This window comes from Salvelinus namaycush, chromosome 5 (genome assembly GCF_016432855.1).
Source record: "Salvelinus namaycush isolate Seneca chromosome 5, SaNama_1.0, whole genome shotgun sequence".
In the NCBI taxonomy this organism is placed as follows: domain Eukaryota; kingdom Metazoa; phylum Chordata; class Actinopteri; order Salmoniformes; family Salmonidae; genus Salvelinus; species Salvelinus namaycush.
Genome location: NC_052311.1, coordinates 19,405,934 through 19,428,701, shown reverse-complemented (window position 1 = coordinate 19,428,701; position 22,768 = coordinate 19,405,934). Strand labels below are relative to the sequence as shown.

At 42.7% G+C, this 22,768-nt stretch overlaps 1 protein-coding gene across 1 annotated transcript in view; it reads left to right on the top strand.

Moving 5' to 3' along the window:
* Window positions 1–433: 433 nt before the first annotated feature.
* Window positions 434–22,768, top strand: part of LOC120048027 (rap guanine nucleotide exchange factor 2-like) — a 148,149-nt gene continuing 125,814 nt past the window's right edge. Inside the window, exon 1 of the mRNA XM_038993699.1 lies at window positions 434–1,037. Coding sequence (XP_038849627.1) covers window positions 969–1,037 — 69 coding nt within the window. The 5' untranslated portion in view covers window positions 434–968. The remainder of the gene's footprint in view (window positions 1,038–22,768) is intronic.

Here is a 22,768-nt window from a genome sequence, read left to right as displayed (position 1 = left end):
ATTGGCCACAGATTTTTATTGAATAGAAGAGCTTGAACAGCACTGAAGCATACAAATATAACACGTGGTTAGAATAAGGAAATATAATATCATTAAATGGAATTGAATATAACTTTTTCCCCACTTCCTACTTCTACACTTGATATTTTCCTCCATATATCAAAGCAGAATGAAATTCCAGTCAAATAGAGTTTCATGTTGTCAATAAATAGTACAAAAAAATCTGATATTTTCACATCGTTAAGGTCCATAACAATTCATTGTTCCCAAATGTGCATAAGTATTTGCCCCTTCGGTAGCCTATCTGTGTGTTTTATTCCAGGTTCTGTCATTGGATGGCGACAAAGGATAGCTTTGTAGGCCACAATGCATTGTCCCCCGGCTCTATTTTTGTAAATGGACTCGCCCATGAGCTTTCCCTTGTGTCAGTCACCATGGCGGCATACAGCAGAAAGCTGTGGCCTCATCGTCACTTTTAAACCTATCATAATGATTTTTTAAAGGTTGCCTTTCTACATGTATAGGTTTATTATTAAAAAAATGGACAACCGGTTACTGTCAGGATAGATTTCTACTTTTTTCTTTGAAGGCGGTACATGAAATTGTGGCAAACGCAAAAATGCTGAAGATCAATGGATTGGCTTTTAGTGTCGGTTTAGATAAAGGAACCGTTTTACCATAATACAAATTGTACAGCAACAGATCTACTGTGTTGGATTCTTCGAGCCGCGCCTCGATAGCAAGTTTGTTTGGACCGGTGGCAGCCTTCTGGTATCGGTTTGGGGACAGAATAAACCCCGAGGCTCACATTGTGGCCTGGCCGTGGGGACTAATTATCAATTTTTAGCACACTGGAGTTCTCTTAGTGGATAACAAAGTGGTTACGAAGATTGTGGCACAGACCGCGAACATTAGAAAATTGTCAACAAGATAAGCAAATTAATTGTTTTTAACGCGTCTTCAAAACAATGGCGTCTTATGTGGATAACAGTTTTCGTCAAGCTGTGATGATGAATCCGGCGGAAAGAACGCAACAGGTCAGTATAATTATTTGATTAGCCTTCAGTGATGCTAATCTCAAAATGTTGTAATTTGTGAAACCTCTCTGCTACTGTCAGTGTTCTATAATTTCCCGCTACCACTGCTTCGCTAAATTGTTACATTCTTTGTTTCTGCGTTACTGTTGCCATGCGGCTACAGTGTTACGTATCCTGACTACATCCCGGTAAAGCTCTATCATTGGGAGATAATCTCTAGCTACTTTACATAACAGGACTTGATAGTAACCCAGCCACTTATGTCACGAACAAATTCAGACTTCAGAGCACATCAGAGCGAACGTTTCCTGTATTTTCCAAACGGCAATGTAAACCGGCTATATTGTTTCCCAGACAGTGAAATAGGCTACGAATTTGCTCAATTTGTTTTTAAACGGCATACAAAACAAAAACCTACACTAATGCTATTGGCCTGAACCAATTCCAAACAAACCTTAAATGTGTGTCATTAGGCATATTGAGCTTGAATTGAAATGTTTTGATTAATAGACACTGTTTCAGCTGTACACTTTAGGCCTCTCCTAGAGGTGACTTAAATAATCAGGACTCCTTATCTGTAGCCGCTTGAATTGGCTGCATGGGACAGTTGGCAATAATCAAGTTCAGTGGACTATATCGGTTAAATTTTCACATGCTATTGTTTATTGCAAGGGTAATTATTTCCAGTACATTTCAACCACCAGGCAATTGTCCCTGGCGCTCTGCGGTTTGTTAGCAGCAAGAGATACGCACAACGATGGCCTAGAAAATCGATAGACCACTTAAAATAGTGGGCGAGGCGATAGTGACACTGCCACATGCTGATGTATCTGACATTGAGGAAACAATTAAACGTCTGTCACGTGTTGTCATTGTCTCGTTAACCGTGTGCTAGTAGGTCTACACAGTTCATTATGTTTCATAGTGGAGCATACCATTCTAGTCATCTGTGCTTGTACTAAATTAGTACAACATAACAATAAATGAATATGGCATCATGCCTGTCACTCATCTCCATAGCTCTTCAGGAAACAATGAGCCTTGTAGAGTTTAAAAAAAACAATTTTATAGCCATGTCACACTACACCTATTGGTGTGTCAATGTCTCTGTTTACGTTATCCGTCAACCAAGCCACCATATTCTGTCCACATACTGTTCATAATGTCTACATCCCATTACATAGTGCTTTCGGGAAGTATTCAGACCCCCTGACTTTTTCCACGTTTTGTTACATTACATCCTTATTCTGAAATGTATTAAATAAAATACATTCCTCAGTCTACACACAATAACCCATAATTACAAGGCGCAAAACAAGTTTTTGAGATGTTTGCAAATGTATTACAAATAAAAAAAACATACCTTATTTATAGAATCCCTGAGCTGACAAGGTAAAAATCTGTCATCCTGCTCCTGAGCAAGGCAGTTAACCAACAGTTCCCTTGCGGAAGACACATTTCAGTTTACTGCATTGTTGTACAGCTGACGAGGTATCCCCCTTTCTCCTTTAAATAAGTATTCCGACTCTTTGCTATGAGACTTGAAATTGGGTGCATCCTGTTTCCATTGATCATCCTTGATGTTTCTACAACTTGATTTTAGTCCACCTGTGGTAAATTCAATTGATTGGACATAATTTGGAAAGGCACACACCTGTCTATATAAGGAGTTGTCAGTGCATGTTGTCAGTGCATGTCAAAGCCAAGCCATGAGGTTGAAGGAGTTGTACGTAGAGCTCAGAAACAGTATTGGGTCGAGTTACAGATCTGGGGAAGGGTACCAAAGAAAATTCTGCAGCATTGAAGGTCCCGAAGAACAGTGGCCTGGAGGCATTCTTAAATGGAAGAAGTTTGGAACCACTAAGACTCTTCCAAGAGCTGCCCACCCGGCCAAAACTGAGCTATCGAGGGAGAAGGGCCTTGGTCAGGGAGGTGACCAAGCACCCGATGGTAACTCTGACAGACTGGGAGACTAGTCAGGATCTAGGTAAAAAATGAATGGAGCAGAGTACAGAGATCCTTGATGAAAATCTACTCCAGAGTGCTCAGCACCTCAGACTGGGGTGAAGGTTCACCTTCCAACAGGATACGACCCTAAGCACACAGCCAAGACAACGCAGGAGTGGCTTCGGGACAAGTCTCTGAATGTACTTGAGTGGCCCAGCCAGAGCCCGGACTTGAAGCCGATCGAACATCTCTGGAGAGACCTGAAAATAGCTGTGCAGCGATGCTCCCCATCCAACTAGACAAATTTGAAAAACTCTTTTTGCTTTGTCATTATGGGGTATTGTGTGTAGATTGAGGGGGGGGAAACTATTTAATCAATTTTAGAATAAGGCTGTAACGTAACAACATTTGGGAAAAGTCAAGAGGTCTGAAGACTTTCCGAATGCACTATATATATATATATATATATATATATATATATATAGTACCAGTCAAGTTGACACACCTACTCAATCAAGGGTATTTGTTTTATTTTTTAAAGATTGATTTAAATTGTAGAATAATAGTGAAGACATCAAAACTATGAAATATGGAATCATGTAGTAAGCCAAAAATTGTTAAACAAATCAAAAAATATTTTATATTTCAGATTCTTCGAAGTAGCCACCCTTTGCCTTGATGATAGCTTTGCACACTCTTGGCATTTTCTCAACCATCTTCATGAGGTAGTCACTTGGAATGCATTTCAAATAACAGGTGTGCCTTTAGTTAATTTGTGGATTTTTGTTTTCCGTAACAAACAGTTGTGTTGTGACAAGGTAGGGGTGGAATACAGAAGATAGCCCTATTTGGTAAAAGACCAAGTACATATTATGGCAAGAACAGCTCAAATAAGCAAAGAGAAATGACAGTCCGTCATTACTTTAGGACATGAAGGTCAGTCAATCTGCAAAATTTCATGAACTTTGAAAGTTTCTTCAAGTGCAGTTGCAAAAACCATCAAGCGCTACGATGAAATTGGCTCTCATGAGGATCGCCACAGGTAAGGAAGACCCAGAGTTGCCTCTGCTGCAGAGGATAAGTTCGTGTTACCAGCCCCAGAAATTGCATCCCAAATAAATGCTTCACAGAGTTCAAGTAACAGACACATCTCAACATCAACTGTTCAGAGGAGACTGTTAATCAGGCCTTCATGGTCAAATTGCTGCATAGAAACCACTACTAAAGGACACCAATAAGAAGAGACTTGCTTGGGCCAATAAACACGAGCAATGGACATTAGACCGGTGGAAATCTGTCCTTTGGTCTGAGTCCAAATTTGAGATTTTTGGTTCCAACCGCTGTCTTTGTGAAATGTAGAGTAGGTGAAGGGATGATCTTTGCTTGTGTAGTTCTCACCGTAAAGCATTGAGGTGTGCTTTGCTGGTGGCACTGTTAGAGTTATTTAGAAATCAAGGCACACTTACCAGCGTGGCTACCACAGCATGGGACTATCATTTGTTTTTAAACAGGACAATGACCCAACGTCTCCAGGCGGTGTAAGGGCTATTTTATCAAGAAGGAAAGTGATGGAGGGCTGCATCAGATGACCTGGCCTCCACAATCACCCGACCTCAACCCAATTGAGATAGTTTGGGATGAGTTGGACCGCGGAGTGAAGGAAAAGCTGCCAACAAGTACTCAGCATATGTGGGAACTCCTTCAAGACTGTTGGAAATGCATTCCAGGTGAAGCTGGTTGAGAGAATGCCAAGAGTGTGCAAAGCTGTCAAGGCAAAGGGTGGCTACTTTGAAGAATCTCAAATATAAAATATATTTAGATTTGTTTAACACTTTTTTTGGTTACTACTTGATTCCATATGTCTTATTTCATAGTTCTGATGTCTTCACTATTATTCTACAATGTAGAAAATAGTATAAATAAAGAAACCCTTGAATGAGTGGGTCTTCTTAAATGTTTGACTGGTACTGTATATATTTCTTCATTCCATTCTTTCACTTTTAGATTTGTGTGTATTGTAAGATAGGAACACAAGTATTTCGCTACACCCGCAATAACATCTGCTAAATATGTGTATGTGACCAATAAAATTTGATTTGTGTATCTGTCAAAGATATGCTTGTTATTTCCTACGCACTGTGCTGTTTGCCTGACTTCACAATGGAAGCCTCATAAACTAGTTATTCCATAGCATTAACTGTGAACTCCGTTATCCCACTATGCCCGTGCAGATTCAAATTCTGCAAGAACGTATTTGTAAGCATTAAAGGCAAGCTGGCTAAAAATAAAAATACACGTTGACGCTGATATGAGGAAACGAGTATTTGAAAAATGTGGACTGACCACAATCCCCACAAGTTCTCCTTGAAAGATGTCCAGAACTTGTAAAAATTTTACTAGGCACATCTTTGCACTTTTGTTTCGGAATTTTAACTTGTCACTCATTTAAATATTCAGCTGGTAGTGTCCCCCTTACGCAACTGACAGCATTAGTCTTATTGGAGATGGCATTCCCTCTTGGTATTAGCCTAGGTTTCAAAGATTTGTAATCATCAACACCTGGTTCTGACTGGTGGTGAGGAATAATAATAAAAAATAAATAGTTAAGTTGATACACACCTTGTTAGGCTTCCCACACAGCCATATTTCCATGTTACAGCGTTTGTTTATGGAAAACAGAAGACAGAGTGGACTACCTGTGGTAATTAACTGTTTGCGTCTCCTAACATCTGTGTAAACGGAAGACAGATGCCACAAACGTGTTGTCAGTCAAAAGTACTGTCTGCTGCAACTGTTAAAACAGTGCACGGTGTGTATTTTAGCATTTATTACATTATTTTGGTGTGATATGAAAGAGGGATTTCTGTTTCTAGAACTGTACTGCAATTTTGCATTTACATTTTAGTCATTTAGCAGATGCTCTTTTCCAGAGCAACTTACAGTTGGTGCATCTTAAGATATCGAGGTGGGACAACCACATCAGTCATAGTCTAATAAATGTTCTCAAACTAGCTGTCAACAAAGTCGGGACTAGTAAGGGGGGGAGGAGTCAAATGCAAGTGTTAGTTCACGAAAGGCAATTGAGAATCGTTTGACGTTTTGATGGAGTATTTCGCTGTTTTAGCTTCCAGAGCCAATTCGCCCTATAAACAGAACATGCAAGGTTCTTGGTCTAAGGAGTAACATTAGTCTCCTTTAGTCCAATATTGGGTTAGGTGGTAGCCTACTGATGTCATGTTGACTGATTGTCTCATAGAACAAAACATATATAAGATCTCCTAAGTCTGTGTTAACCTCAGACCTTATCCCAAAATTCTATTCTTTACCCATTCGTTTTCTCCATAGGAATGGCTGAATGAACCAGCGGTAACTCATCTCTGTTTTTTAGGACTACAAGCTGGCGAGCTCTATAGAAAATTAGCCTGGTTAATTTAAATGGTAAAAATACCTGGCTGAAAATGTGTCTCTAATAGGCTGTACAGCCGCCGCTAGTGTCTAAGATGCAGCAGCCATCCAAGAAGAGACAATGAGTCAGACTTGTCAGCTCCTTGTAATTGTTTAGGCAGGTGCAAAAAGGCAAAGGCCATGAACAGTCACACACAGTCATCAAGACCTCTAGCTGCCAGTGAATCACATAGCTCAAATGCCAGGCCTACCTCAGAGCTCAGACAGTGTCCTTGTGTGCTGAACTTAGCATGGGATTAGCGTAGTAGTCAAACAGTGGCTAGTAATATCTAAGTGAAAAGGCAGTGAGGAGAAGGTGAAGGCAGGAGCCCGGGAGGCCCAGAGAGACAGACATTGCTTGTTTCTCTCTCTAGTCAGGATGCTTTTTGAACCGAGCCAGCAGGAAGGAAGGGCTGACGGCAAGACGGACTCAGATGGGAAGACATTTTTGAAGTGACTGTTTTCACCCTGCTTGTTTTCATCCTGCTTGTTTGTGTCGTTTCTGGTCTGTGACATCTGTCCTATTTTGGTCACCCAGTCAGAACAGAAGCATGCGAGACAGGCTTGATTGAGAAATAAAATGGATTGCGAAGAACTTTGTCTTATGCTTTTGAAAGCAGGAACCTTCTAGTGTGCCCATATAAAATGTGCTAATATAGGCAAAATGCTTCAAACTCCCAGTCCATAAGCACAAAAGCAACTTTCTTTGGCCTCTCCTCGTGCCGCTAACCCTGTGGAACTTAAGTGATGTCACATGTTATTCTTGTATTGAAAGTGGAGGCCGAGCTCTGGCTTAACTGTTTACACACATGGCGGTTACAGTTACGTATTCATCACATTATTAATACAGAAGCTACGTATTTCAAGGGAAAAAGGGAAGAAAAGCGCAAAATGAATGATGCCTACACTCGCTCAGAGTACACTATTTAGGAAAAGCCCTTGATTAGCTGGTTTTGGGGTTTTGTTTTCTTATCCATTATTGTCTGTATTTCAGCTCATAATGACATTTGAGATAATGGGGGATGGAACAATTCATTATTATTGACAGGTTGCATTGAGCCACAGTACATTAGAAATATTGATGTAGTGTACCAGAGTTGTAGTTTGTCAATGATTGCTGTTTAAATTTGTGAAATCTGTGACCTAGTGGGCAGTCCTTCGTTTTCTGTAGCAATCGAGGACAGGGAAAATACAGTTGAATTCCTCAGATTGCCTGGTTTGAATTGTGTGCCTGCATTGGAATTCCAGGCCACTGGAACACCTCATTGGAATACCAGGATGTTGTGTGCCACAGTGCTAGTGTTTGTCTGTTAGTAAGCAAATCTAATAATGAGAAGGCCAATGAGATAGGCCTGTCCTCTATATTCAAATCCGATACTGAGACTGTACAAAAACAAATGGTCACAAGCCGTTGCACTTTGGCGCACAATTTAACCACACTGGACTGTCTGCTGAAATCGTCACTACCTTGCTCACTAGTGTATGTACCTCTCTGATAACAGGCTTCTGTATATTTTCATCTCTGCATTACAATCTGTTGTTTCTACTCTGTTCTTAACAAAGGTAAGATCACAATCCATTGGTCTCATTTTAAGGCAGGAAAATCCAATGTGGTGAATTATGAAATATCTAGGCTACCTACACAGTAGGCTAAATCAAAAAAATACATAGGCCTATCTCTTACTAATACACTAGATATCTTTCAGATACAGTAATGTTTTTGGAGAAGGGAAAGTACAAATCAAACAGGAATATGCAACATAACCTTCATACAATGGACTAAAAGCTGACCATCCAGTGCTCCCTCTGTACTTTATTTGATCTTGTGGTCTAATGCTATGCTCTGACTACGCTATGGGTAATGCCCCTCCACACAGTAGCTGCTTTGAAGTGTTGCTAGGCTACTCGCTCCCTTCTATCACATTGCAAAACGTGTTCCTGTGATCTGCTTCCATAGATTGTACACTTTCATCTGCCACCATACTCAGTGCAATACAAAGACGTAGCCCGTTTCTCTGTGTTCTCAAGCCGCTTGGAGGGAAAACGGCTTTCCTCGCACTGCATGTTTCCTCAAGGTGCATTGCGCTCTCGCCCTATATCTGTTGGAATATAGACGGATCGGGACATTTCTTTGATTGTCATACGTTTGTCAGATGAATCGCCCTCAACTCATGGCAAAGGCATGTTTCAGTTCCTTATGCCTCATGACATATTTCTTAAAGGAAACAACTTCAGACACGAGTCAAGGCCCCACACTGTAGATTCCATTGTTCTTCACTGCAGAATGTAGTGATTAACAGATTACTAAACACTACACACTTTACATATTGTGCATATAATCCTTGGCATTGTGCAAAGGGTAGAGACCAGTGGCAATTATATTTGTTTTATGGCTCGCCTTATTTCTATTACATCCTATTTAATGACTGTCATTCATATTCCATTCACCCAGCTCAATGTAACATCAATAGGTTTAGGCTACTGATACTCAAATTTGCCCTATACCCATCATGAGGTTGCTACAGCCTAGCCTATGAAAGTTTATAACGTAGGTGCACAGTTTGAGACATTGGAGTTATCAAGGTGACAAAGTGACAGATTCCAAGAACACAGGATGAGATGTTACTATCCTTTGTGCAAGCACTTCCAAGAGTTCATGAACAGTGAGACTGGTGAAATTTGGGGAGCGCATCGTCAGTAGTGTACCTTTGGTTCCTAGGGTGTTTCGGCCTTTCACACTATACACCCTCCCCAAAGGCGGCCAGCGACAGGGTGATCAATCCTACGCTTGCGTCCCATTCCCAATTAGTCAAAGGAGTTGCCTTGTTGTTGATAGCCAACATCCCATGGGACTATGCATGGCAGGGGCGTCTTCCTCCCTGAGTCAAGCATTGTTGACCGCATACCTCCTGGCCCTCTCACTTCGGGGCCCAGCTGGGGTCTTTCCTCTTCATCCAGAGCCATTGACTGCTGCCTTCTGCCACCTCTGATACAGCTTTGATTGCCGAACGCTGGCTCTGGCCCTTAATTCCCAGGTCTCTAAGCAGTCTGGTTGTAGATGTTGCCACAAAACCTCTGCAGCCCACCTCCACTGGTCGGACTTCTGTGTTCCAGCCATGATGCCGTGCTTCGGCAGCTAGATCGGCATAGCGCAGATGTTTTCGCTCATAAGCCTCATCTACTGAGTCCTCCCAGGGTACTGTGAGCTCAATGATGAAGACCTTCTTGAGCGAACGGGACCAGAGCACTATGTCAGGTCTTAGGGTGGTGGTTGCGATCTCCGGAGGAAACACAAGTTGCCGGCCAATGTCAGCTAGCATTTTCCAGTCGCGGGCCAAGCGCAGCTGGTCTCGCTCTAATGGTGTAGAGCCGCTCTTCGGTGGTTTAGCCCCTTCGCGGACAAAAGTCGTATGTAAGGGGTGTGATGCTGCTGGGGGTGGTAGGGAGTTGGTGGCAGCTCGCTTGTCCTCCAGGGCGGAAGCAAGGTTTTTAAGGACTTGGTTGTGACGCCAAGTGTAGCGTCCTTGGGTGAGGCTTGTTTTACACCCTGTGAGAATGTGCCTGAGGTTGGCTGGCATGGAACAGAGGGCACAGTCCGGATCTTCACCATACCATTGGTGAAGATTAACTGGTGTTGGAAGGACGTCATATGTTGCTCTGATGGAAAAGCTCAACCGCCTCGCTTCCATGGCCCACAGATCCTTCCAGCTGATCTTCCTCTTCTCCACACTGTCCCATCGAGTCCACTGTCCTTGTTTGGCAAGAGAGACTGCCTTGGCCCACCTTGCAGCCTCCTCCTGATGGCGTACTTCCTGCACTACCATCTTCCGCCGCTCTGGTGCAGTGGCCTTACTCCAAGCAGCACGGCTAGTTAGCCCAAGGCCTCCTCTCCCTTGCTGAACATGACCCACAATGTCAGCATGTCTGAGGGCTGCTGTTGCCTCCTGGACTGCTTTTCCTGGCCTCCATTTGCGCCCAGTTGCCAAGGTCGGCGCGTTGTTGTTCACCACTGGGTCTCGAGATTCATTCAGTGTCATCTGGAGCCTGGTTTTTGCACACTTGAATTCCTCTGTTAGACTGGTGAGGGGCAGCTTGAGGACACCATCTCCATAGAGGCCTATGGTGGTAAGGCATCGTGGAACCCCGAGCCACTTCTTTAAGTAGCCTGTGACTCCTCTTTCCATCTTCTCCACTGTTGAGATTGGAACCTCATACACTGCTAGGGGCCACAACACCCGGGGTAGGAGACCAAACTGCAGACACCAGGCCTTTAACTTTCCAGGTAGCTGGGTGTTGTCGATGGACTGTAGGCTACTACTGATGTCTTTGCGCAGCTGTTGCACCTGGTCTTTGTCCTTCAGGCTTGCATCATACCACCTTCCAAGGCTTTTTACCGGCTGCTCAGACACTGTTGGGATTTGGTCATCTCCGATGAAGAATTTCAGGTCAGAGAGTACTCCCTTCACAATCGAGATGCTGCGTGACTTGGATGGTTTAATCTTCATACGGGCCCAGCTGATGTTCTCCTCGAGTTTTCTGAGCAGTCTCCTGGTGCATGGGACAGTGGTGGTCAATGTTGTAATGTCGTCCATGTAGGCTCTGAGTGGAGGGAGGCGGAAACCAGAGTCGACTCGCTGTCCACCAGCAACCCATTTTGAGGATCTGATGATAACCTCCATTGCCATTATGAATGCCAACGGAGAAATGGTACATCCCGCCATTATTCCTACATTCAGGCACTGCCATGAGGTCGTGAACTCTGAGGTGGTGAAGCAGAACTGCAGATCCTGGAAGTACGACTTCACCAGGGTTGTGATGGTGTCCGGTATGTGGAAAAATCTGAAGGCAGACCACAGGAGTTCATGGGGCACAGAGCCAAATGCATTGGCGAGGTCGAGGAAGACTACATGAAGGTCCCTTTTCTCCACCTTGGCCATTTGGATCTGGTGCCAGATCATGCTGGAGTGTTCCAAGCAGCCAGAGAACCCTGATATTCCTGCCTTCTGTACAGATGTATCGACGTACGCATTCCTTTGCAGGTACTCGGACATCCTCTGGGCAATGACCCTAAAGAAGATTTTACCCTCGACATTCAGTAAGGAGATTGGGCGGAATTGGCTGATGTTCACTGCATCCTTCTCCTTAGGGATCAGGACCCCGCCTGCCCTACGCCACACTTTGGGTATTATCTTCTTTTGCCAAGCTGTTCTCATAAGCCTCCAGAGGACCCTCAGGACGTCTGGTGCGTTCTTATACACTTTGTACGGGACTCCATTTGGCCCCGGGGCTGATGCTGTTCTTGCCCGTCGAACTGTGTTTTCCACCTCTTTCCATGTCGGAGGGCTGGTCTCAATATGATCTCAAGTCTCAAGTATTGACAAATTCAATACCGCCTTGTACACTCTTTCCTGCATATCAAATGTAATTTGTCACATGCGCCGAATACAACAGGTGTAGATCTTACTGTGAAATGCTTACTTACAAGCCCTTAAAACTTCTTATGGCTGCAGGGGCAGTATTGAGTAGCTTGGATGAAAGGTGCCCATTTCAAACGGCCTCGTACTCAATTCTTGCTCGTACAATATGCATATTATTATTACTATTGGATAGAAAACACTCAAGTTTCTAAAACCGTTTGAATTATATCTGTGAGTAAAACAGAACTCATTTTGCAGCAAACTTCCTGTCAGAAAGTGAAAAATCTGAAATCGAGGCTCTGTTCCAGGGCCTCCCTATTAATCTGCTTGAAATGTATTAGTATACATGCACTTCATACGCCTTCCACTAGATGTCAATAGGCAGTGAGAGAAGAAATGGAGTGTATAGCTATATCTATGGTCAAAAGAGAGGTCTTGGAATGACATGACCCCAATTTCCTTTGTTCAGGAAGGCGCAGGAAGTACATCAGCATTGGCTTCTGAAAAGCTTTCGTTATAGACGGCTACTATCTCCGGCTTTGATTTTATTTGATGAATGTGACAATATCATCGTAAAGTATGTTTTTTCAATATAGTTTTATCAGATTATTGAAATTTTTTCGGGAGTTTTAGCGTGTTCCGTTCTCTGCGTTTGGTGACGATGGACAGCTTCGCGCCACTTTGCTAGTTTTGGTTGCTAATTCGAGAGGGAAAAAGGACATTCTAAAACCAAACAACGATTGTTCTGGACAAAGGACCCCTTGTGCAAGATTCTGATGGAAGCTCAACAAAAGTAGGACCCATTTATGATGTTATTTCCTATTTCTGTCGAAAATGTGTAGTTGTGTTTTCCGCCTTGATTTTGGGCGCTCTCTCGCTATAACGTAAGCTGTATGTCGTACTAAAGTTATTTTAAAAAATCTAACACGGCGATTGCATTAAGAACTAGTGTATCTATCATTTCCTGTACAACATGTATTTTTTAGTAAAGTTTATGAATAGTTATTTGGTCAGAATAGGTGAGTGTCAGAAATATATCCGGAGATTCTGGAAAATAGTTGCTACGTTTTCACAATGTATAACCACGGATTTCAGCTCTAAATATGCACATTTTCGAACAAACCATATATGTATTGTGTAATATGATGTTATAGGACTGTCATCTGATGAAGTAAACTCTGAGAAATTACCATTAGACCATGTTTCCTCTCCAACCTCTAATTCCTCCCAATCCCGGATCCGGGAGCACCCCCATCAGTAAAAAAGCTGACTAGCATAGCCTAGCATAGCGTCACAAGTAAATACTAGCATCTAAATATCATTAAATCACAAGTCCAAGACACCAGATGAAAGATACACATCTTGTGAATCCAGCCATCATTTCTGATTTTTTAAAATGTTTTACAGGGAAGACACAATATGTAAATCTATTAGCTAACCACGTTAGCAAAAGACACCACTTTTTTTTACTCCACCATTTTTTTACTGCATCAGTAGCTATCACAAATTCGACCAAATAAAGATATAAATTGCCACTAACCAAGAAACAACTTCATCAGATGACAGTCTGATAACATATTTATTGTATAGCATATGTTTTGTTAGAAAAATGTGCATATTTCAGGTATAAATCATAGTTTACCATTGCAGCCACCATCACAACTCTCACCAAAGCGACTAGAATAACTACAGAGAGCAACGTGAATTACCTAAATACTCATCATAAAACATTTCTGAAAAATACACAGCGTACAGCAAATGAAAGACAAACATCTTGTGAATCCAGCCAATATTTCAGATTTTCTAAGTGTTTTACAGCAAACACAATATAGCATTATATTAGCTTACCACAATAGCCAGAAACACAACACCATTTACCAGCAGCAAAGGTTAGCGATCGTAACAAGCAAGCAAAAGATATATAATTTTTGACTAACCTTCATAAACTTCTTCAGATGACAGTCCTGTAACATCATATTACACAATGCATATAGGGTTTGTTCGAAAATGTGCATATGTAGCGGCACACATCGTGGTTATACAATGTGAGTAGTGGCCAAACTTCAAGCAATCTGTCCGGCGCCATCTTGGAGAGGCACCTAATCTAATCGATAACTATTCATAAACTTGACAAAAAAATACAGGTTGGACAGCAAATGAAAGATACATTAGTTCTTAATGCAACCGCTGTGTTAGATTTTTAAAATTAACGTTACTGCGCATACAGCGTGCGCTAAAGCGAGACCGCACCGAAATTCATGGCGGAATTATTGTTTAACATTTGTCAACATAAATACGAATTAACAGCATAAAGACTTCTTACTATTTGACGAGCTTCCATCAGAATCTTGGGCAAGGTGTCCTTTCTCCAGAACAATCGTCTTTTGGTTGAAAGATGTCCTCTTCTCCTGTAGAATTAGCAGCTAAAGCTAGCTATGTGCCGGAGAGGTGTCCAACTTGTGATAGTGCGTGACAAAGAAATTCCAGAAAATCGCAATAAACTGCTATAAGTCGGTTTAAATTAACTACCTTATGAAGTTTTTAAGACAAAAATCAAATTAAATCAGAGCCGGAGATATAGAACTGCTAAAACGAAAGCTTTTCAGGACGCCATTGTGATGTCCCTCCTGCGCCAGGCGCCCCGTTGAAAAGAACGAACCTTCCGTTCCACGGGCTTTTATAGTGCCCCAGATGGTGCAATCCACTCCATTCAAATTCTCACCGCTTACTGACATCTAGAGGAAGGCGTATGCAGTGCATGTAGCTCCATAGCTTACATGGGAATTTATAAACTGACCCCAGAACAGAGACCTCGATTTCAGAAATCTCACTCCTTGACAGGAAGTGTGCTGCAGAATGAGTTCTGTTTCACTCAGAGAAATAATTCAAACGGTTTTAGAAACTAGAGAGTGTTTTCTATCCAATAGTAATAATAATATGCATATTGTACGAGCAAGAATTGAGTACGAGGCAGTTTAATTTGGGAACGAATTTTTACAAAGTCGAAATGGCGCCCCCCTATTGACAAGAAGTTTTAAGGTAACATTGCTGAATCTTTAACCATACCACGTGGTTAAACTCTTATACGAATAAGAACAAGTTTTGATATTGACTACTAGTCTGCAGCTAGGAATTCGGTATCATTGAACGCGAAGAAAGACAACCGCCGAAACATCCATTCTATAACGAATGTCACGGAACTATCCACAATAACCGGGACAGAAGGAACTCCAACCAAAACGAACTTCTCTCCAACGATCAAGACGACACACACCGAGCGTAACTATATATATATTGATTGCAATTGTTCCCGAATGAGTGAGTGTTCGTGTGTAAGGTGTAAGGATTAGCATGTCAATTGTTATAATTATGGACTCTGTAGTGAATTCTTAGTCGAACGCAATTTTCCCTTTTGTCTAACAAGTCGACATGCCGGTTCAGCCACTAGGGCATATTTCTCCCATTTCATGTAACCCTTTTTAAGTTTGTTTGTTTGTTTATGCATTTCTGTGAATTAATTAGTTAGTAATAAATAAATGATTTAAGACAATTGATGTATGGATGACTCATAGTGAAGACTGGGTTCGTGCAGATAATCAACAATTTACGACGTTTGGAATGAGACTAACGTGAGGTAAAGTAAATAAATCATTAATTAGAAGACTATTGATCAGATATGAAAATATCTGAAAGGTTATATTGGGAAATTATAACTTTGTAATCTAATAACTTTCCCTGGTGCCCTCGAATTCATAGTTAATTAGTTACGTTATTACTCAAGTGATCGCGTAATCCCTAATTACAGGAATCTTTGATAAAAACTATAAGTCTTCAATTTAACGATAGCAAAGACACGACAGGGGGTACCAGTACCGATGTGCGGGGGTACAGGTTAGTCGAGGTAATACAAGATATATATATATATATATATATATATGAATGTACAGTACCAGTCAAAAGTTTGGACACCTACTCATTCAAGGGTTTTTGTTAAATTTGTACTATTTTTAACATTGTAGAATAACACATGGAATCATGTAGTAACAAATAGTGTGAATCAAATCAAAATATATTTGACATTTTTCAAATAGCCACCTAGATGACAGCTTTGCCTAGATGACAGCTTTGCACACTCTTGGCATTCTCTCAACCAGCTTCACCTGGAATGCTTTTCCAACAATCTTGAAGGACTTCCAACCTGTTAATTGAAATGCATTCCAGGTGCCTATCCCATGAAGCTGGTTGAGAGAATGCCAAGCGTGTAAAAAGCTGTCAAAGGCAAAGGGTGGCTACTTCGAAGAATGTCATATGAAATATATTTGGATTTAACACTTTTGGTTACTACATGATTCCATGTGTTATTTCATTGTTTTAATGTATTAACTATTATTCTACAATGTAGAAAATAGAACAAATAAAGAAGAACCCTTGAATGAGTAGGTGTGTCCAAACTTTTTACTGGTGTACTGTATGTGGATTTGGCTGTTTCACCCACACCCTGATCTCCATAGACAAACATTGGCAGTAAGAATGGCCTAACTGAAGAGCTCAGTGACTTTGAACGTTTCACCGTCATAGGATGCCACCTTAACAAGTCAGTAAGTCAAGTTTCTACCCTGCTATAGTTGCCCGGGTCAACTGTAAATGCTGTTGTTGTGAAGTGGAAACGTCTAGGAGCAATAACGGCTCAGCCGCGAAGAGTTAGGCCACACAAGCTCATAGAACGGGACCGCTGGAGTGCGTAGTGCTCAACAATCATCTGTCCTTGGTTGCGACACCCAAACTGTGTCTGGAAGCAACATCAGCACAATAACTGTTCGTCGGGGAGCTTCATGAAATGCGTTTCCATGGCCGAGCAGCCGCAAACAAGCCTAAGATCACCATGCGCAATGCCAAGCATCAGCTGGAGTGGTGTAAAACTCGCCGCCATTGGACCCTGGAGCAGCAGAAATGCGTTCTCTGGAGTGATGAATCATGCTTAACTATCTGACAGTCTGACGGAAAAATCTGGGTTTGGCGGATGCCAGGAGAACTCTACCTGTGCCAATGCATAGTGCCAGCTGTTAAGTTTGGTTGAGGAGGAATAATCTACTGAGGCTGTTTTTTCATGTTTGGTCTATGCCCCTTGGTTCAGGTGAAGGTAAATCTTAACGCTACAGCATACAATTACATTCTAGGCGATTCTGTGCTTCCAACTTTGTGGCCACAGTTTGATGGCCATTTCCTGTTTCAGCATGACAATGCCCGTGTGCACAAAGCGAGGTCCATACAGAAATGTTTTGTCAAAATCGGTGTGGAAGAACATGACTGGCCCGCACAGAGCCCTGACCTCAACCCCATTTTCAGTTCTGCCCACAAATTTTCTATGGGATTGAGGTCAGGGCTTTGTGATGGCCACTCCAATACCTTGACTTTCTTGTCCTTAAGCCATTTTGCCACAACTTTGGAAGTATGCTTGGGGTCATTGTCCATTTGGAAGACCCATTTGTGACCAAGTTTTAACTTCTTGACTGATTGTCTTGATGTTGCTTCAATTTATCCACATAATTTTCCTCCCTCATGATGCCATTTATTTTGTGAAGTGCACCAGTACTTCCTGCAGCAAAGCACCCCCACAACATGATGCTGCCACCCCCGTGCTTCATGGTTGGGATGGTGTTCTTTGGCTTGCAAGCCTCCCCCTTTTTCCTCCAAACATAATGATGGTCATTATGGCCAAACAGTTCAATTTTTGTTTCATCAGACCAGAGGACATTTCTCCAAAAAGGACAATCTTTGTCCCCATGTGGTGCAGTTGCAAACCATAGTCTGGCTTTTTTATGGCGGTTTTGGAGCAGTGGCTTCTTCCTTGCTGAGCGGCCTTTCAGGTTATGTCGATATAGGACTCGATTTACTGTGGACATAGATACTTTTGTGCCTGTTTCCTCCAGCATCTCCACAAGGTCCTATGCTGTTGTTCTGGGATTGATTTGCACTTTTCGCACCAAGGTACGTTCATCTCTAGGAGACAGAACGTGTCTCCTTCCTGAGCGGGATGTCACCTGCGTGGTCCCATGGTGTTTATACTTGCATACTATTGTTTGTACACTATTGTTTGTACCTTCAGGCGTTTGGAAATTGCTCCCAAGGATGAACCAGACTTGTGGATGTCTACAAGTTATTTTTTTCTGAGATCTTGGCTGATTTCTTTTGATTTTCTCATGATTTCAAGCAAGAAGGCACTGAGTTTGAAGGTAGGCCTTGAAATACATCCACAGATACACCTCCAATTGACTCAAATGATGTCAATTAGCCTATCAGAAGCTTCTAAAGCCATTACATAATTTTCTAGTATTTTCCAAGCTGTTTAAAGGCACAGTCAACTTAGTGTATGTGATCTTCTGACCCACTGGAATTGATACAGTGAGATAATCTGTCTGTAAACAATTGTTGGAAAAATTACTTGTGTCATGCACAAAGTAGATGTCCTAACCGACTTGCTAAAACTATAGTTTAACAAGAAATTTGTGGAGTGGTTGAAAAATGTGTTTTAATGACTCCAACCTAAGTGTATGTAAACTTCCGACTTCAACTGTACCTTACGAACAAGGTTGGGGATCAAAACCAGTCAGTGTCTGGTGTGACCACCATTTGCCTCATTCAGCGAGACACATCTCCTTTGCATAGTTGACCAAGCTGTTGATTGTGGCCTGTAGAATGTTGTCCAACTCTTCTTCAATGGCTGTGCGAAGTTGCTGGTTATTCGCGGGAACTGGAACACAATGTTGTACATGTCGATCCAGAGCATCCCAAACATGGACATTTTTAAGCTTGCAGGAATTGTGTACAGATCTTTACGTCATGGTGCCGTGCATTATCATGCTGAAACATGAGGTGATGGCGGCAGATGAATGGCATGACAATGAACTTCATGATCACCTCATGGTATATCTGCGCATTCAAATTGCCATCAATAAAATGCAATTGTGTTTGTTGTCCGTAGCTTTAGCCTGCCCCTACCATAACCCCACCACCACGGGGCACTCTGTTCACAACATTGACTTCAGCAAACCCACACAATGCCTTACACGCTGTCTGGCATTTGCCCGGTACAGTTGAAACTGTGATTTCACCTGTGAAGGAACACACTTGTCCAGCATGCCAGTGGCCATCAAGGGGGCGTTTGCCCATTTGAAGTCTGTTACGACACCAAACTGCAGACAGGTCAGGACAACGAGCATGCACATGAGCTTCCCTGAGACAGTTTCTGACAGTTTGTGCAGAAATTCTTTGGTTTTGCAAACCCACAGTTTTATCAGCTGTCTGGGTGGCTGGTCTCAGACAATCCTGTAGGTGAAGAAGCCGGATGTGGAGTGACAGGGTTGGCGTTCTTACACGTGGTCTGCGGGCGGGAGGCGGTTGGACGTACTGCCAAATTCTCTAAAGTGACATTTGTAGGCTGCTTATGGTAGAGAAAGGAACATTCAATTCTCTGGCAACACCCATTCCTGCAGTCAGCATGCCAATTGCATGCTCCCACAGCTTGAGACAAATTGTGCAGTTTTGTCACGACACAATGCCAATTTTAGTGGCCTTTTATTGTCCCCAATACAACGTTCTTGATATGCCACACCTGTCAGGTGGATGGATTTTTGTGGCAAAGGTGAAATGCTCACTAACAGGGATGTAAATAGATTTGTGCACAAAATTTGAGAAATAAGCTTTTTGTGCATATGTAACATTTCTGGGATCTTATTTCAGATCATGAAACATGGGATCAACACTTTACATGTTGCATTTCTATTTTGTACAGTGTAATTCAATATATCGTCAAGCCCGTGACTACTGTAGACAGACCTTCATTGCAAAAAAGTGTTTTAATCAGTTATTTGGTGATGTGAATATACACTGCTCAAAAAAATAAAGGGAACACTTAAACAACACAATGTAACTCCAAGTCAATCACACTTCTGTGAAATCAAACTGTCCTCTTAGGAAGCAACACTGATTGACAATAAATTTCACATGCTGTTGTGCAAATGGAATAGACAAAAGGTGGAAATTATAGGCAATTATCAAGACACCCCCAATAAAGGAGTGATTCTGTAGGTGGTGACCACAGACCACTTCTCAGTTCCTATGCTTCCTGGCTGATGTTTTGGTCACTTTTGAATGCTGGCGGTGCTTTCACTCTAGTGGTAGCATGAGACGGAGTCTACAACCCACACAAGTGGCTCAGGTAGTGCAGCTCATCCAGGATGGCACATCAATGCGAGCTGTGGCAAGAAGGTTTGCTGTGTCTGTCAGCGTAGTGTCCAGAGCATGGAGGCGCTACCAGGAGACAGGCCAGTACATCAGGAGACGTGGAGGAGGCCGTAGGAGGGCAACAACCCAGCAGCAGGACCGCTACCTCTGCCTTTGTGCAAGGAGGAGCACTGCCAGAGCCCTGCAAAATGACCTCCAGCAGGCCACAAATGTGCATGTGTCTGCTCAAACGGTCAGAAACAGACTCCATGAGGGTGGTATGAGGGCCCGACGTCCACAGGTGGGGGTTGTGCTTACAGCTCAACACCGTGCAGGATGTTTGGCATTTGCCAGAGAACACCAAGATTGGCAAATTCGCTACTGGCGCCCTGTGCTCTTCACAGATGAAAGCAGGTTCACACTGAGCACATGAGCACATGTGACAGAGTCTGGAGACGCCGTGGAGAACGTTCTGCCGCCTGCAACATCCTCCAGCATGACCGGTTTGGCGGTGGGTCAGTCATGGTGTGGGGTGGCATTTCTTTGTGGGGCCGCACAGCCCTCCATGTGCTCGCCAGAGGTAGCCTGACTGCCATTAGGTACCGAGATGAGATCCTCAGGGCCCTTGTGAGACCATATGCTGACACATGCACATTTGTGGCCTGCTGGAGGTCATTTTGCAGGGCTCTGGTAGTGCTCCTCCTTGCACAAAGGCGGAGGTAGCGGTCCTGCTGCTGGGTTGTTGCCCTCCTACGGCCTCCTCCACGTCTCCTCATGTACTGGCCTGTCTCCTGGTAGCGCCTCCATGCTCTGGACACTACGCTGACAGACACAGCAAACCTTCTTGCCACAGCTCGCATTGATGTGCCATCCTGGATGAGCTGCACTACCTGAGCCACTTGTGTGGGTTGTAGACTCCGTCTCATGCTATCACTAGAGTGAGAGCACCGCCAGCATTCAAAAGTGACCAAAACATCAGCCAGGAAGCATAGGAACTGAGAAGTGGTCTGTGGTCATCACCTGCAGAATCACTCCTTTATTGGGGGTGTCTTGCTAATTGCCTATAATTTCCACCTTTTGTCTATTCCATTTGCACAACAGCATGTGAAATTTATTGTCAATCAGTGTTGCTTCCTAAGTGGACAGTTTGATTTCACAGAAGTGTGATTGACTTGGAGTTACATTGTGTTGTTTAAGTGTTCCCTTTATTTTTTTGAGCAGTGTATTTAGTGTAGTTTTATCTAAAAAGATAGTCCTCCCCTTCCTCCACTGGTAGACAGAATAAACCATCCTCTTGCTCAGACACAATATATAGGTTTATGCTATTGTATTACACAGCTCACACTGTGCTTGGCATTAAATCTGAAGCAGAACGGTATGGCGCCAGAGAAACAAAAGCACCAGAATTGCTTATGAGTGAAAATTGCCTTTTGGCCTAGATTCCTACTGCACAGGGTAATCCTTCCTGTTCTTCAACTGGCCAGACATGAAGTGGATAAAACGGTGAACTGATTAGGAGTCTGTTAATCCAACAGTGCTGTAGTCCACTATACAGACTTAATGCTTGTTTACAAAGGTCTTAGTGTTAGTGGGCTGTGTGTCTGCCACAACAGGGGTCATCGTCTGGGCACACGTGAAATTGTATTGGCCAGTTTTTGTCTTGACTTCTGCCCTTTGTGGCCAACCAGGGTCACCTTGGCCATTTGCCACTTTCCAGTTGTTGCAATACCAGAAACCTTTGCCAGATGCCCACCCATCACTTATTGGCTCAAGAAGGCTCATGATTTAGATAAGCTACTCTAGCACTGGTGACAGGCTATACTGTCAGCATGTATCCTATCTCCTCTCACTCTCAAATGCCTTTTAGTGTCTTTGAATGATCCATGTCTAAACAAACACTGGGACAAAATTCTTGCTCATCCCTCTGCCTACATGCTTAAAGATTTCAATTTGTCTTCTCTTTATGCTAAACTAGGGGCATAGATTGGTAGCCCCACTATCTTATAATAGTCTGCTTTCCTTTTGTATTATAGAAAGTAAGGGAAAGTTCATCAGTTTTTGCATCCCGTTGACTATCTCTCCAAAGTGGTGACGTTAACCATCTTGTTATCCCAAACTTAAAATGATCACAATCGCTCATCTACCTTCATAGGCAATGTGTGTTGAGGATTCTGTCGCAGGTTGGCTACAGTGAATCACCCTGCCGGTCGCTAGACATCAGTGTTGGATGGTGGGGGAGTCACTCTTCCCAGACAATGTAAAGGGCTTTGAGACCTAGTCTAAATGAATGAATTTATCTTGTCAATCCATATGTTAACATGGGCAAAGTGTTGTAGCTGCTGTGCTGGGGATGCTGTTACTGCTTGACATGTGAACAGAGATAGCTGATTCATAACCCTTTATGACAGAAGATATCCCTTTAGAAGAAGATCCAAGATGGCCTAGCAGTCGGACGTGTATTTTGTCTTGTCCCGTGTATATATCGTTTTCTTCGTATATATTTTAATCTCACTTTCCATCTACAGACTGAATATACTCTCCTACAACCCGCCTCACCCAATGTGGTACGGATCTGCTGTTTTTATACTTTAGAACCGGAACCCCCATCAGAGCTCACCAGCTAACTAGCTAGTAGTCAGTTAGCCACTGCTAGCAGTCCTCCCTACTCTTTTACATTTGCACACTGTACATAGATTTTTC